This window comes from Nycticebus coucang, chromosome X (genome assembly GCF_027406575.1).
Source record: "Nycticebus coucang isolate mNycCou1 chromosome X, mNycCou1.pri, whole genome shotgun sequence".
Taxonomy (NCBI): domain Eukaryota; kingdom Metazoa; phylum Chordata; class Mammalia; order Primates; family Lorisidae; genus Nycticebus; species Nycticebus coucang.
The window spans coordinates 12,079,628-12,095,524 of NC_069804.1; the positions used below are offsets into that span (position 1 = coordinate 12,079,628).

At 41.1% G+C, this 15,897-nt stretch overlaps 1 protein-coding gene across 7 annotated transcripts in view; it reads left to right on the forward strand.

Moving 5' to 3' along the window:
• The window catches only part of OFD1 (OFD1 centriole and centriolar satellite protein), a 35,726-nt gene extending 20,249 nt beyond the window's left edge, over positions 1-15,477 (forward strand). For 5 of the 7 annotated variants that reach the window (XM_053580588.1, XM_053580590.1, XM_053580594.1 and 2 more), the window contains 11 exons: positions 398-587; positions 1,852-1,982; positions 2,842-2,953; positions 4,549-5,157; positions 5,680-5,806; positions 6,959-7,059; positions 8,660-8,779; positions 12,560-12,708; positions 14,334-14,480; positions 14,973-15,040; positions 15,325-15,477. In XM_053580588.1, the coding sequence (XP_053436563.1) occupies positions 398-587; positions 1,852-1,982; positions 2,842-2,953; positions 4,549-5,157; positions 5,680-5,806; positions 6,959-7,059; positions 8,660-8,779; positions 12,560-12,708; positions 14,334-14,480; positions 14,973-15,040; positions 15,325-15,367 (1,797 nt within the window). In that variant the 3' untranslated portion in view covers positions 15,368-15,477. Of the gene's footprint in view, positions 1-397; positions 588-1,851; positions 1,983-2,841; positions 2,954-4,548; positions 5,158-5,679; positions 5,807-6,958; positions 7,060-8,659; positions 8,780-12,559; positions 12,709-14,333; positions 14,501-14,972; positions 15,041-15,324 lie in introns of all 7 variants that reach the window. The other 2 variants (XM_053580589.1, XM_053580592.1) reach the window with 2 other exon arrangements.
• Positions 15,478-15,897: the final 420 nt, after the last annotated feature.

Consider the following 15,897-nt stretch of genomic DNA (forward strand, 5'->3'; position numbering starts at 1 on the left):
TTACTTGATCCTAGGAGTTTGAGATTGCTGTGAGCTGTGATGATGCTATGGCACTCTAGCCTGGGTGACAGAGTGAGACTCTGTCTCAAAAAATATATATATTTCTACAATGTATGATTGTTCCTGGGTCCTCCATTGTATCTGGAAGATAGGGTGATTATCAGAAGCAGTTGCTTCAGAGGACAGGGGTCTGTAGAATTCAAGTTAAAAGAACTTCTGCCACAACTAGAGGGCAGACAATAACTTTCTCTGGTGTAGTTAGTGTCTTACTGTTGCAGAGAACCCAAATTCTATAAGTAAATAATGGCGCCTACTTAAAGCAGCCTGCCACCTTTTACTTTTGCAGTAACTGTAAAGTCATCATTTGCATGTGTAAGTTTTCCTTTTTCACTTTCAGCTTGAGTTAGAGTCTGTTAAAGCCCAGTCTTTGGCAATGACAAAACAGAACCACAGGCTGAATGAAAAAATTAAAGAGATGAGTGATTATTCACTGCTAAAAGAAGAGAAACTAGAGCTTCAGGCACAAAATAAGTTACTTAAACAACAACTGGAAGAGAGTAGAAATGAAAACTTGCGTCTCCTAAACTGTATGTCTTTTTTAAAATTTCCATGTTTTAGTAATTCATATTAAGTCAGTATTATAAAACTGTGCTTTGTACCTGTAACAGAGGCTTACATTGGGAAGATTTTATAAAATTAAGATTTGGGGATTGAAATTATTTCCTTTTGCATGCTATTGCATAATTAGTAATCTCACTGCTAGAGTACTTCTCACTGTAAGAAGAAATTTTTTTTCCTCTTACTTAAGAAAGAAACATATTTAAACTCTACAAATGTGCCTCTGGATGTATTGGGGCTCCCCTTGCCCTTTGACTGCTGGTTGGGTTTGTCTGGGGCATGGGGGTGGTGGGAGATTCCAGCAAACATATGGATGAAGAGAGGAAGGAGACCCAGGCAGAGGTTGCTGTCATCCCCATCCCCGCCCAACCTCCACATATGGTGAGCCTAACCAGGCTCCTGTGTCTCTCAGCCAAGTAAGGTCACAGTGCCTCTAGCTCCCTCTCTCTAATGCTGGAATTTCTCTTTTTTCTGATCTTCCAGGCCCATGAATAGTCCTTTCACTAGCCCAGGGAAGTCCACCACTCTTTGTGGGTACTCTGAATAAGTTGCCCTTTATTAAAGTGTCCTTAGATGACCAACATTGAGAATGTAGTCTTTTTGATGCCTTGGACCCCAACTACCAGCCAGTTGCCTAGATCAGATTGGATTTTGGGGTGGGCATGGACAGGCAGACCACATAGAGAGCTCCTTCTCTGCCCTCTCTGCATGGTAGAGGAGAGAGATGGGCTTTCAGGTAAATTTGAGGATTGGAAAGAGTTCTTTTACTTGGAGTGGGACCCTAAGGGTAATAAAGTTTACATTAACATGCATTAAATTCTTTTGTTCTGAAATTTGTGAGTCAGGTTTGCTTTTACTTCATTTAATAAGATTAATATAGCCTGGCCTGGTGGCTCATGCCTGTAATCTTAGGACTCTGGGAGGCTGAGGCAGGTGGGTGGCCTGAGCTCAGGAGTTGGAGACCAGCCTGAGCAAGAGTAAGACCCCATCTCACTAAATATAGCCAGGCCTTGTGGCTGTAGTTTCAGTTACTCAGGAGGCTGAGGCAAGAGGATCACTTGAGCCCAAGAATTTGAGGTTACTGTGAGCTATGATGCCACAGTACTCTACCCAGGGCAACAGAGTGAGACGTTGTCTCAAAAAAAAAAGGATTAATGTTCCTTTTCTTGGTACATAATTAACAATTTAAAATGTCTTTAACTACTTTTAAGGATTTTCTTTTTACCTTCTTAGGCATAGCTCAGCCACCTCCTGAGCTTGTGGCTTTTCAGAAAGAATTAAAGAAGGCAGAAAATGCTACAGCAGTTGAGCACAAGGGGTTTGAAAACCATAGGCAAGCTCTGGAAAAACAGTTGCAGAATGAAGTGAGTATTGCACTTCACTGGTTCCAGTATTGTACTAGTCCACTTTGTAGATAGGTAAACTTGGCACAAATCACACCAGTGTAAATCACATGTATTTTAACATCATAAATTACTCGCCCATGTAGCTAAAGGTATCCTTTCCCATTTAAGAAAGTTCTCCAGCAGTTATATGATTTTGTACTCATAATAGTAATGAAATTGAGAGGAAAGGAAGCTCACCTAAGCATAAATTTTCTGAGTGCCTAATGGTACCCACTGTTACCTCCTGATTTTCCCCCCGAGAAATAGTACGCACGTTTGTGATGGCCTCATTTCTGCCTGTATGCCCTAGAACAGTTGTTCTTTGATATGACTGGAAAAGGTAATGAAAACTTGTTTCTGTGTTCTGTTTGTTGTTGTTGTTGTTTTTTTTTTTTTTTTGGAGACAGAGTCTCAAGCTGTTGCCCTGGGTAGAGTGCTGTGGCGTCACAGCTCACAGCAACCTCAAACTCTAGGGCTCAAGTGATTCTCTTGCCTCAGTCTTCCAAGTAGCTGGGACTACAGGCGCCCACCACAACACCCAACTATTTTGTTGTTGTTGTTGTTGTTGTTGTTGTTGCAGTTGTTGTTGTCATTTTAGCAGGCCCGGGTGGGTTTGAACCTGCCAGCCTTGGTGTATGTGGCTGGTGCCCTACCTACTGAGCTATGGGTGCTGCCCCGTTTGTTGTTTTTTAAATAGGAACTCCTTGTTTATTAGCGTAAAGCTTCTCAGAATTGACAATACAGTAAAAAGGAATACATACAATAAGAGAATTTTCCTCTTGAGGAGAGCTGTAATTTGTTTTATATTGATTTCTTTTCCCTCTCTGAATCTTTTCAGGTTGAGCATTCTGCGCAGCTGAAGGCCCAACTGTTAGATTATGATACTTGTATAAAGAGGTTAACTACTCAGGTTGCTGATTTAAAATTGCAATTGAAGCAAACTCAAAAAGGTTAGAGACATTTTTAACCCACAAATACTTTTTTTGTGTGTGTAGCTTCTGATGTTTGTGAAAATAAAATAATTGTAATTTATTGAATTTTTCTCAGGGCAAAAGCGATAGAAATCGGTATCATCTTAGAAGTAAAACTCCCTATCCATTTCAGGAATACCATCTGGGTTATCATGATGACCTGTGAAGGTCATTTCTTTCATGGGTGCCCCATGGTTCGGGAGAGCCTGATGCTTCAAATAGGAAAGATGTGGCGATATAGAAGTCCCCAAATTCATCCTGGGCTTTTTGATTTGTTATCCTGATAAGGCCAATTGGTTATTCAATAGTTTTATGTATTTCTTGATAAATTTATGGGGTAAGCAGGGTGGCTTAGCAAAAAGACCATTGTCCACAGAATCAGAACTGTTTTTGTTTTAGACTTCAATTTTGAAGTTAGTTGTTTGACCTTGGACATATTACTTTAACTTCCTTGGGCCTCCATTTCCTCATCTGTAATGGGGATAATAATACCTACTGAGTATTATGAAATGAGGTGGATTTCAGTCCAGTTTCTGGGACATAAAAGACATTCAGGAAGTGGTGACTTTGTTTCACTAACTATGTCTTGATGCTTAGGTATGTTCTTTGGCTGCTTTCAAGCTGGAGTAGAGCATGTTATGTGTTACCCAGCTCAACTAGTTTCTGGCACTTCCTTGTTCTGAGCTTTCCTCAGTTCCCACTTGCACTCTTTCCTCATTCCCTCGTTCCCTTGTTCCCTTTTACCAGCACTAGTTTTATTTTTATCTCTTTACTCATTTCTACTCTTTCCTGTTCCTTGTTTTTTTACCAACAGTTCTGTTTGCCAAACTGCCCAGACCTGAAGTCATAATCTCATATCATGAAAAATAGATAAATGAGGGTAGAAGGCTTTTGAACTTGTGCACTGCCCATGGCAAGCTTCTGACTTGTAGCATCATGAGGAGGCACTGCAGGAGGGCAGCGGACATGTGCACTGGCCTTGCATTAGGAAATCTCATTTGGCTCTAGGACCTGCCAATGTGTGACCCAACTTCAGTAAGCCTCAGTGTCCCATCTGTAAAATGGGAGCAGTGAGAGTGCTTAGACCACAGTGGTGTTGTAAAGTCAGGACCTCATTCCCTTATCTGAAACTCTGGCCATACATGGTGGATTTTGCAACAGCTCAGGGAGTTCTGGGGCAGCATTCCATAATGAAACACATTAATTATTTTGCCGTCAAATGTATGAACATGCTGGAGTAAATAAAAATTATAAATGGGTTTATATAAGTTTAGGTCAAGGTTTCAGCCAAATGACTTCAAGTTTGGTTAGGCTTTGCTGCTAATAAATTATGAATAAATTTTTCAGTTCTCAAGAGCTTTTTGGATTGCAAACTTGTGCATAGTGGATTCTGAAATTCTGAAATTGTGCATTACCAGAGGAAATGTATGCAGCTTTAGAAACTGTTTAATGTACATGTTTGTCCTTATTATTGCTTTCTTTCATTGTTTAAAAAAAATTCTCTAGTAAGTATATTAGTTTTATTCTCTACCTTGTTCCCCTCATTTCTCAAATTATGTTTTTGTAATTTGCAGCCCTAGAGCATGAAGTATACCGCAATCCAAAGCAGTCTCTGATTGATCGTTCTGTCAGTGGGTTTGTCAGTGGCAAGATGGTGCCTCGTGATGGTGATATAAGTGGCGATTTCATGAATAATCCTCTTAATCAGGAAAAAGTTATATCAGATATAGTTGTACCAAAGATCACAAAGTATCTAAATGCAGGGGCGGAGGGTAGTTCTCCTGATTCTGACCTTGAGTTTGTAGCCAACACTAAGGCAAGAGTCAAAGAGCTGGAGCAAGAGGCTGAACGCTTAGAAAAGGCATTCAGAAATTACCATCAGAGAGTCATTCAAAACCCTTCCAAAAGCCCACTGCCACCAAAGAGCCCACCATCTCCGCACTTGGTGGAAGCTCTCAAAAACATTACTTCCAGTTCTCCAGAAAGAAATATTTTTGCAGAGGACAGAATTATCTCTGATCAGCCTCAGGTGGGCATGTTTAAAGAGGAAAAGAGGGATACCTCAGGAGTGATGACTAGCAGCTCAGTCTCCCGGCTACGCAGGGGCACTCCCTCCAGACGCCTCTCTTCCACGCCTCTTCCAAAAGCAAAAAGAAGCCTTGAAAGTGAAATGCATCTGGAAGGTGAGTCACCACACAAAGGGTTGTGGGATGTTCTGGAGTTGGGTGGCCCTGGATCTCATGAGGACCTCTTAAAGGAGTGAGAGAGAACATAGCCTGAGACCATTGGCAGTGGTGGGCAGGGCGTGCAGTAGTCACGTGGGGAGCCCCAGCTGGAATGGTGTGTCCTCCCCAAGCCTACGGGCTCCTGGCGACCTGTGGTGTCCCCTCCAGTATGCCGGTTGCTCTAGGAGTCAGTGGGAGAAAAAGTGTCAAAGTCTAGTGTTTGCTTGGCACGCAGAGGTTTCTAGGGAGCAACAAAAAGCCTTTCTTTTGTAGCTGGTTGGTTTTATCCATCTTGTTATTGCCACTGCAATTTAATTTACACGCTTGAATCATTATGTTTGTTGGATACTATGCATCATTATTGGCTATTTGCAAGGATAACAGTTTATTTTCAGACTAGTAGAGCTCTTTAGAAACCATGGTTTGTATCTTCTTCATGCAACTTATAATAGTGTTACCCTGATTCCTTCTACCCTTTAGGTTTGGACAGATCACAGGTTGTTTCCCCCACGCCTTGTTTTGACAGAATATCCCAAATGTCACCCACCCAGTCAAAGAACAGCCTCTCTAACCTTCCCTTCCGCACCCCTCCTGAGCAGAAGGCAGGGTAAGTACCACATTCTGGTCGGCTTCACTGAATCATGTTACCTGCTGTTCTCTCAGGCTTGCCTCACTTGTTTGTTTTTGTAGATGTTTTAAAGATCACGTGGCAGTATAAAGTTTGCAATCAGACTGTAAAATGATGTGTGATTTGTGAGAATTATCTGAATTACCTGAGTGGGGGAGATTGCATTTAGCAAATTTCTACTTACTTGCTAAACTTGATACATAGAATATGCGGTATGGTATTAATAAGCATCTTCATAGTTCTATGAATAGACTCATTTTATAAAGATAAATGTGCAAAGTCTCTGAAAGCAAATTGAGGTTGAGGTTATTTTTAAAGTTGGAATAATTTCACACATCATTAAAAAGTCATTTAAAAAACTACTTTGGCATTTACATATAAACAGATATGGTTCTGACTTGTTTATCGATGAAATAAATTTTAAAATGATAGAGGGCTCTAGAGTAGGATTGTTGAAGGAGGATGGAGTGAATGATTTTAGAAATTGTGCCGGTAGGTCATCCGGGCTGCAATTCCAGTCATGGGTGGACTCTTGCCCATACCTGGGCCCTGGGGCAAAGAGAACCAACCCCTCAGCTCTGGGCTCATGCCCGGGTGTCTGTATGTTGATTTCTTTTATACAGAATTGAGAACTCCGGCCTGTACCTGTCACAGTCCTAAAGCATTTAATTTTTTGTGATATTATGCTTTCTAATGATAAAGGCAAAAGGAAGACAAGACACACACATCCTCTGAGTTAGGGCATTCTGATGTGCTCTCAGGGTTCTGGTATTGCATCTTCAACTGGTTCGTGCTGATGGCGTGCAGAATTTGGATTTTTCCAAAACGTTTTGTGGTAATTAAAAAACCACTAGGAATAACATTGAGAGGACAGTATTATTCTTTGTTAACAATAATTAATAATGCCTGTCTCCCAGCATGAAGTGGTTACCAAGAAGTAACTGAGCAAATGAATACTCATTGCTGAGAACAGTGCCTGAGTGTGGTGAGCTGGCGCTATCCTTTACACGCCAAAGAGAAAGGAATTTGGTAGAGCATTTTCTTGAGCCATAAAAGGCTTTGTGTCAGCCCATGCTCATGGGCTTATGTTATTAAAACTTCACATTCATGAGTTTTATTCTTCTCATTTAGTCTTTATCACAGAGAAGCTGAAATTCAAGGCAAAAATGTATCTTCAAATATGGACAAGCTAGCTTTTAATGAGAATGAGGAATTTGGATCATCTTTTGAATGTGAGTTCAAATATAAGTACCAGTTTTTATAAGTTGAAAATGTAGAAAGCTAAGTTTTGGTGAAACATATCCATTGTATAAAAAGCAAAGCAGTTACAAATTGGTACTTTTTATTTATTGACATAACCATAAATACAGATACATTGCCTCATTTTCCTATTGTGAAGATTTTTCAGGGGTATGTCTGAGTTCTTTAAAAATTTCAGTTAGAATTGTGGCAGGCACCTGTAATCTCAGCTGCTTGGGAGGCTGAGGCAGGAAAATCACTTAAGCCCAAGAGTTTGAGGTTGCTGTGAGCTGTGATGCCACAGCACTCTACCCAGGGTGGGTTCAAAAAATTTGGTAGAGCATTTTCTTTAGACTGTATCTTAAAAAAATTTTTTTTCGGTTAGGGAACTATAATAATAATTTTAGACAAATAATTTCATCTAAAGCTAAGCCCATAAATGAATTCCTAATTTATCAGATTTAAAATGAGTGATTTTTCTTTATTTTTTTTCCTTTTTATAGAATACAAAGTTTTTTTTTTTTTTTTTTTTTGCAGTTTTTGGGGGCTGCGTTTGAACCCACCACCTCCGGCGCCCTACTTCTTTGAGCCACAGGTGCCGCCCAGATGTTGTTTTTTTTTTTTAGTTATACTGAGTCCAAAATAAATTATGCCAAGTCGGTTGATTGTCTCAGATTTGGAAAACGCTGTTCTTAGTAAAGGAATGAGGTGAAAGAATATTAAAAGTCTAGAAACTGTTGTCCTGGCTGTGATCCTATGTTAGCCTGACTCACTTTGTAGCCCACTCGATAAGGATAGAATAGGAATGGAGAGCTGATCATCTCCAAGGCTCTTTCCACTTGACAAAAACTATTTTTTAATAACCTATTCTTTAGCCTTATATACTTTATCTTCTCATCTGAAAGTGTGATATTTTGAACAGTTAAATGAGAAGGCTTAGTAAACTTTGTGAAGTCTTTTAAACTTGTCAGTTAAATCATAGATATTTAAATAGAACTCAAATAGTTATCAGTAAATCAATTTCTTCCCTGTCACTAGATTGATTTTCCCGTTGGGTAATGAATCCAATTTCATAAACAGATTTAATTCTTTAAAGTACAAGAACACTTTGAGGGCCAGGTGCAGTGGCTGACACCGGCAATGCTAGCACTCTGGGAGGCTGAGACAGGAGGATTACTTGAAGCCAGGAGTTTGAGACCAACCTGGACAATAGCAAGACCCTGTCTCTACTAAAAATAGAAAAATTAGCCAGGCATACTGGTGGGTGCCTATAGTCCCAGCTACTTGGGAGGCTGAGGCAAAAGGATCACTGGAGCCCAGGAGTTTGAGGTTGCAGTGAGCTGTGATGATGCCCCTGCAGTCTAATCCAGGGCAAAAGAGCAAGACGTTGTCTGGTGGGGTGGGGGTAGGCGGGGACACGAAACACTGTGAGAAGAGAATCGGCTGCAAGCAATTATTCCTGTAAAGAAAGGGTGTGCCCAGCTGCTTTGGCTGTAGTCACTGCACTCCACCATCATCACCCCCACCCTGCCCTACCCTCCTCTTCTTGCTGTTATTGTGGCCTCACAGGACAATCATTTGTGCCTCGTGCAGATGCAGAAAATGTGCCAAGACGATTTGAAATGGATGGGTTCCATCCTGCTGGTGATATGCTTCATGTGGACGCTGCGGCAGCTGCTATGCCCACCGGACCCACCTCGTATCATTGCCCAAGTATGTTTTTCTTGGTGTTAACTCACGGTTGGCATGGCCACATACCACTGCCAGTCTGTGTGCTCTGTAAATTAGTTTATGACCCTTAGAGGAGATTTGTAGGCGTGGATATTTCAAAGTCTTGGGGTTGGGACTTGGTCATTTCTAAAAGACTCCCTGTGAACATGTGAAGACAGTGCTGAGGAGAAGTCTGAGTCTGAAGGAAAGCCTTTTCATTTAGTCTTCCCAGGCCAGATGCTCTTAACAATTGCTTTTCTTTAACTGGTCACAGTCTGGCAGAACAATTATGTTTTTTCCTAAGAGTCTTCTGCAAAAACCATTCCACAAGAGCTGTGTCATCTTGGGAAATCATGGTGAAAAACTAAAATAATAATTAACCCCCAGTATATATCTTTAATGTGATTATAATACTTTAATACTTTTTCTGACTACTTATTTACTTTGTATCTTAAATTATGACAGAAAAGCTTTGTTATTTCAGCCTTCAGAAAAGACACTGAGTTAACTCATCATTAGAAGAAAACTGGTCATCAGACTTTTCCTGTTTGGCCTATTTTCTCTTCTCCAGATCAGCCACTTCTCTCAGTGGGGATGGAAGGAGAGAATTTTGGCGAGATGTGTATGTCTTTCCAGGGCTTAGCCAACAGTTAGGTCCTTTTCTTGTTGACCAAAGTGTTTCAGCCTCAAATTTGAAAGGAAATTTCTCAAGTAAAGCTACCTCTTAGTCCTTCCCAACATTGGGGAAACATCTTCAAAACACATTCAAAGCCTCTTGGACTGGGCTAGGTGGCTCACGCCTTCTTTGAGAGGCCAAGCTGGACGGATGGCTTGAGCTCAGGAGTTTGAGACTAGCCTGAGCAAGAGTGAGACCCTATGTCTACTAAAAATAGAAATACTAGCCAGGCATTATGGCAGACGTCTATAGTCCTAACTACTCGGGAGGCTGAGGCAAGAGAAGCACTTGAGCCCAAGAGTTTGAGGTTGCTGTGAGCTATGATGCTATGGCACTGTACTGAGGGCAATAAAATAAGTCTCTGTCTCAAAACAAACAAAAAACAACAAAGCCTCTTGTTAGCAGTTTCTTGGTTTAAGGTATAGTGGTTAGGAATATAAGGAATTACTGAAGGAAGCAAGAGATTTTGATTTTTGTGGATTCCAGAGTAAATCTGCCTTGGAAACCACTCAATGAATGAGACTTAATATAGAACAACAGATCTCAGCCTGTGGGTTGCAACTCACAGGAACTATATTAAAGGGCCATGGCATTAGGAAGGTTGAGAACCACTGATCTAGAGCTTTCCCTCTGCTGGACGGATACCTTCGTAGGGACTGAGCATAAAGCAGTGAACCAAATCAAGTCTCTACCTTTCTGGAGCTTCTAGTGGGGAAGTCACGTGATCAGCAAGCTGTCACAGAGGGACCCCAGCTGAGAGGCGCTGTGATAGCTGAGTAGGAGCTGTGGCTATAGGCAAGAGTATCTGATAGGTGGCCATTTGACACAGACCTGGGTGAGTTAGGAGATACAAATAACAGGATGAAATAAGGGAAATCAACTGAGTAGTGAGGTGTTCTGCCTCTGAGATGGAAGGTAGATGATAATAATGGCTTTTAAAGTAATTGTTAAGCAGTGTGGTTAATATTTTGGTTACTGAGAAATTCTATCCATTGTTATACCTTTTCATCTGGGCATAAAGAAAATGGAAAAAGGCTAAAACTTGGAGTCTGAGGTGGTCAGTGGATATGCCCCTTTGCCCTCATATCCAAGGAGGTTTCTGTATGCCCTTGTAGCTATAAAGGAAACCTGAGCAGAGAAGTAGCTCTTTTTTTTTTTTTTTTGTAATTGGTACCCAAACAATGCACCTATTTTGAGATTGCTATTCTATATAAGAAAGCAATATTATTTAGGAGTAACCCTTCTTTTGCAAGGAGGAAGTTGCATTTCTGCCTATAGAAATGATTAACTGTTTCCCCTGGTATTTTAATTTCATGAGAAAGATTGAGGGGGAGAGAGAGTGAAGACTTTGTTGCCTCTCTCCTATTAGTAAAACTAACTCAGTTCCTAATGATGACTTTAGAACAGGGTACAATGAAAAGGTTCAAAGTCCTCTTATGAACCTGTGGGTTTTTCTGCTTATTAGCATTGCTTGGGTAAAATAAAGAAAAATGTAGGTCATGGGTCAGAGCTGGAAGAGAAAGGTCAACATAATTGTCTGTGGGATTGAGATTTAATTAAACCTTTGTGGTGTAGGGACCTGGGCCAAAAGCTAGAGGCAGTAGACAAGTAATTAAAACATAGGCCTTGCCCAGAAGGAATAGAAGTGGAAGAAACAAGTACACGTCTGACAAAGCAAGTACAAGATACCGTGTAAGTAAGGTGCCAGAGTGGTTGTCACTTCAGGAATAAGGAGGACTTCATAGAGGACCTGGCATTTCAGTTGGGTCCTGAGTATCATTCTTGCGGGAGGAAGGGAATGCTTCAGGCTGAGGAAACAGTGAAGTTGGCTCGGTGCCCATAGCTCAGTGGTTAGGGTGCTGGCCACATACACCAGGGCTGGCGGGTTTGAACCCAGCCCGGGCCTGCTAAACAATGACAACTACAACAAAAAATAGCCAGGCGTCATGGTGGGCACCTGTAGTCCCAACTACTTGGGAGGCTGAGGCAAGAGAATCGCTTAAGCCCAAGAGTTTGAGCTCTGACGCCACGGCACTCTACCGAGGGCAACATAGTGAGACTCTTGTCTCAAAAAAAAAAAAAAAAAAAAACCAGCAGTGAAGCCAAAGACACAGAGTAAGGACCATATAGCTGTTGTCAGGTCCCAGTGAGTGTATTGATACAGATTAGAGTATTTCTAGTACAAAATTAGTGGCAATGTAGGAAATCAACCTGGAAAGCAAAGGCAGATCAGAGCCCAGACTGCTGTGGGTTTGAACTCTTCCAGAGACCTTGCACAGCAAAGCCACGTCTTCTCAGGGAATGGCTGGTGCTGATGGGGACAGGTTGCTGGAAGATAGAGACTCAGGTCAAAGAGAGCTTTGCCTCTGCTCTTTGGTAGTCCAGGGAGATGGTGAGTAAGTCCGTCAGGAAAGGAGCGCAAACCTGCAAGCCCTGGTGACAAGTGCACAGGTAGGGGAAAGGGCATGACTGAAGGCATAGAGCTGGGCTGTGTGGTTTCCAGGGCCTTGTGGGGAACTGCCAGAAACGTGGATGTGAGGATGCGGTCTGAGGGTAGACAACAGGTATAGAGGAAAAGACATGGGATGGATCTGTGTGTATGTCACTAAAGTCCCAGGAAGGGCCTCCGTCAGCCTGAAGTAAGTGGGGAATGCATGGTAAGATAGGCCAAGGTAGGGTGGTGGTATGGTTCCGTTCAGGTTGAGAGAGACTTGAGTGTCTTTATGGGAGTAAGAAGTTCTGAAACTGGTACACATAGAAGTAGGACTGATCGGGGTTCTAAAGATGGGGAAGGGATCATAATCAAAGGCAGGGACAGAAATATAGGGTTTGCCTTGGAGAGGATGGAAGAAGAGGAGAAAATATGATATGGAGTCAGGCATGGTGAGGATAACTTGTATTCATCTTGAGTCAAGTGAAAGGTGGGGTGTGGTGCAAAGAGATGGAGTCTTTCAGTCAATGAAAATAGAACAGCAAGTTGAAGCAGGCCAATAGAGTCATTCTAAAACCAAGCAGAGTCTTCCTGGGTCTTGCTCAGGGCTCCTACAAACTGGTCTTGCATTTGTTTGAACAATCTGATGCTTCGTTTTCTGTCTTATTGGGTGTAGATCCACAACAAATTGATGAAAATGAAAAAGACAGAATATGGGAACAGCAAATGAAAGAACGAAGGCAGAGAGAAGAAAGAAGGCACAGTGACCGACATGAAGTTTTAGAAAGGGAACGAAGAGAACTGGAAAAACTGGATCAAGAAAGGGTAATGAGTACAACTCGATGCTCTGTTCTAGTTTCTCCATCGTACACCGTTAAATACATTGAGCTCAGGGGAGGGGAATTGATAGTATTTGAAGTCAGAGGAGCAATAAGTGGCTTAAGAGGCATTCTTGCCCTCTCCTTATCTTCCTCTGAGTGAGAAAGACCACATAGAACATATACCTTATGAGTTTCATACTAAAGAATTGTTTTTGAAAGCCCTATTCATGTTTTTTTTTTTTTTTTTTTTTTTTTTGAGACAGACTCTCACTCTGTTGCCTGGGCTAGAGTGTCATGGTCTCCTCAAACTACTGGGCTGAAGCAATCCTCCTGGGACTACAGGTGCCTAGCACCACACCCAGCTACTTTGTTCAAATTCCTGAGCTCAAGGGATCCTTCCGCCTCAGCCTCCCAGAGAGCATTAAGATTCTAAGTGTGAGCCACTATGGCTGGCCTACTCTTATATGATCCTTAAAACAAGCCTATAAAGGGGTGGTGCCTGTGGCTCAAAGGAGTAGGGCGCCGGCCCCATATACTGGAGGTGGTGGGTTCAAACCCAGCCCCGGCCAACAAAAAAAAAGCCTATAAAGGAGGTAGACTATACTATGCTTTGCTGTAGAACTTTGCTTTGGAAATAGGGTTTAAAGAAGTAGCTCCCTTGGCTCAGTGCCTATAGCACAATGGTTACTGTGCCAGCCACATACACTGAGGCTGGCAGGTTCGGCTGGCAGGTTCAAACCTGGCCCGGGCCAGCTAAACAACAATGACAATTGCAACAAAAAATAGCCGGGCGTTGTGGCTGGTGCCTGTAGTCCCATCTACTTGGGAGGCTGAGGCAAGAGAATCGCTTGAGCCCAAGTGTTTGAGGTTGCTGTGAGCTGTGACAGCAGGGCACTCTATCTACTGAGGGCGACAGAGTGAGACTCTGTCAAATTAAAGAAGTAGCTCCCAATGTCAGCTAGCAGGACTAGGACAGTGGTTCTCAACCTTCCTAATGCCATGAACCTTTAATACAGTCCAAAGGGGTCGCGACCCACAGGTTGAGAACCACTGGACTAGGAGAATCTAAGAGAGGAGGTAGCAGCCAGTTGGCAGTTGTTGGCAGCCAGTTCTTGTTCTCTTCTTACCTTTTGTGTCCTGATTCTGGTCCTAGACAGATGGATTTACTCTGGCCACTTAACACTCCTGCTAAGTGTTACTTAAATTAATCTTCCATATGAATGTTCCTTGGATTCCTGATTAATTTGTGTCTAAAGCACAGGATGCTTCAGGCCAATTTATCCCTTTATTGAGATAACATATTTGTCTCCTTTTGGCAGTAATGATTTCAATTTATATATATATGTATATATACATACACAAGTTGACCACCTAAGGGACTGCAACAAACTGGTCAACATACGGAGGTGGTCAACATGACAAGGTCTACTGTACTGATGTGTACATGTGGTGCATGTCTGGTCTATGAGAATTTGATCAACTTAAGGAAGTCAATGTAGGGAGGTGGTCAACTATGGCGGGTCTACTGTCTATGTAGTTCTCTGGCATGCAGGTTGTACTCAAAAGGGTCAAGATTATATTACAAAAAAAATTGTGTATTTTCTATTTTGGTGCCCATCTATTTTATAGAGGATGATTGAAGAATCATTGAAGATTGAAATGGGAAGAGAAATAAGTGATGAAGAAACAAAGGATAAATCTACCCACAAGGAAAACTCCTTAGAAAAATACATGAAAGTCATCCAGCATGGGCAAGACAAGACGGTGGCAGATGAGGTGCCGATGCCATGGACAGGGTAGTTTCTGAGTGGGGACACCCAAGGCTATGTGGTTTATTTTAATATCTTGGGACAGGAATCTGTCTTCTCAGTTGAAGACAAAAAGGTTAAAGCATACAAAATCCAAAGTTCAAATGGAACCTTGAATCTTTTAAATATATTCTTGACACAACTGTCATAGCTTTTGCTTAGGAAAAGACTTGAGATTTTGTCAAAGTTTGTATATTAAGAACAGGAAAAGAAATGTCTCAGTACTAATGCATTTATTATGAAGATCTTTCATTTTTTAAGTCAAGTATTATAGGTGTTGAAAATGCATACAATATAGTTTTATTTCTGTGTGCTTGCTAAATTTCATGTTTAAAAGTCTTCTCTTTTTTTAGACTCTCAAATAACATATTTGAAAAATAGTTCTTAGGGAAACCAAAGTGTTTCATAAAATTAATGTTTATCTAATTTCACATTTCTTCTTTCCCCTTCTTTGTATCAGGGCTCAAAACTTAAGGTCAGAGAAGTCTCCCTAGTGGACACGCTGCCACCTAGTGACAAAGACGGAAGGTATGGTTTCCCTGAACATTTTTCCATATCTGAACCATTATTACTCATTTTTTTTCAGACAGTAGAAATGGTCAGGTGTTCTAGCTGGTCTATAAGAAATTATTGAATCAATCAAAATTACTGACTTAAAAACAAATCACTTTTTATCTTGTGGAATTAATGCTGATATACATTATAAGTGAGGGCAGAAACCCCACAGGGAAGGAATGAGAACATTTATGAAGATCCCAAATAAACCTGACATGAATTTTTTACATCTTTAATTTTTGTCTTCCTTAATTTAGTTTCACAGGCTTTTCTCCTGAAGACCTAGATGACTCTTGGTAATCATGTTTGCTCCCAGATTCTTGCATACAACCGGAAATCATATAACATTGAGTCCTTTCTAAGTGTTTCTCTGTAATCAAACAAAATTCTCAATAAAAATTTTGTGAAATCTGTGATTTTTTTTTTTTTTCTGTAATTGCATGTTATACTGTAGTATATGAACCAAGAGTAATCTTAGTTAAGTGAAACCCTTCTTTAGTGATAGAATTTCTCATTCATTACATTAAAATGAGCTGGGGTTTTTTTTCCTCTTTATTTTTGTCTTTTTTTTTTTTTTTAAGATTAGTCAAGTGCAATTGTGAGAAGGGGGAAAGAGTAGAACAAGGAGTTCAATCTGTAACTGACTATGAACAACCAAGTGAGGTAACTCACTACCTTCGGACCAACCTTGTCTTAAATTTTTTAAATAAGTAGAACCTATCTTTATTATCAACTACAGGCCTACATTTTGGAAGTTTAAGCTATGTTCTGCCCTCAGTTGGCCTCCCACCTGTAAAACAGGAGACCATCTAACAGTGTTTTGTCACTGA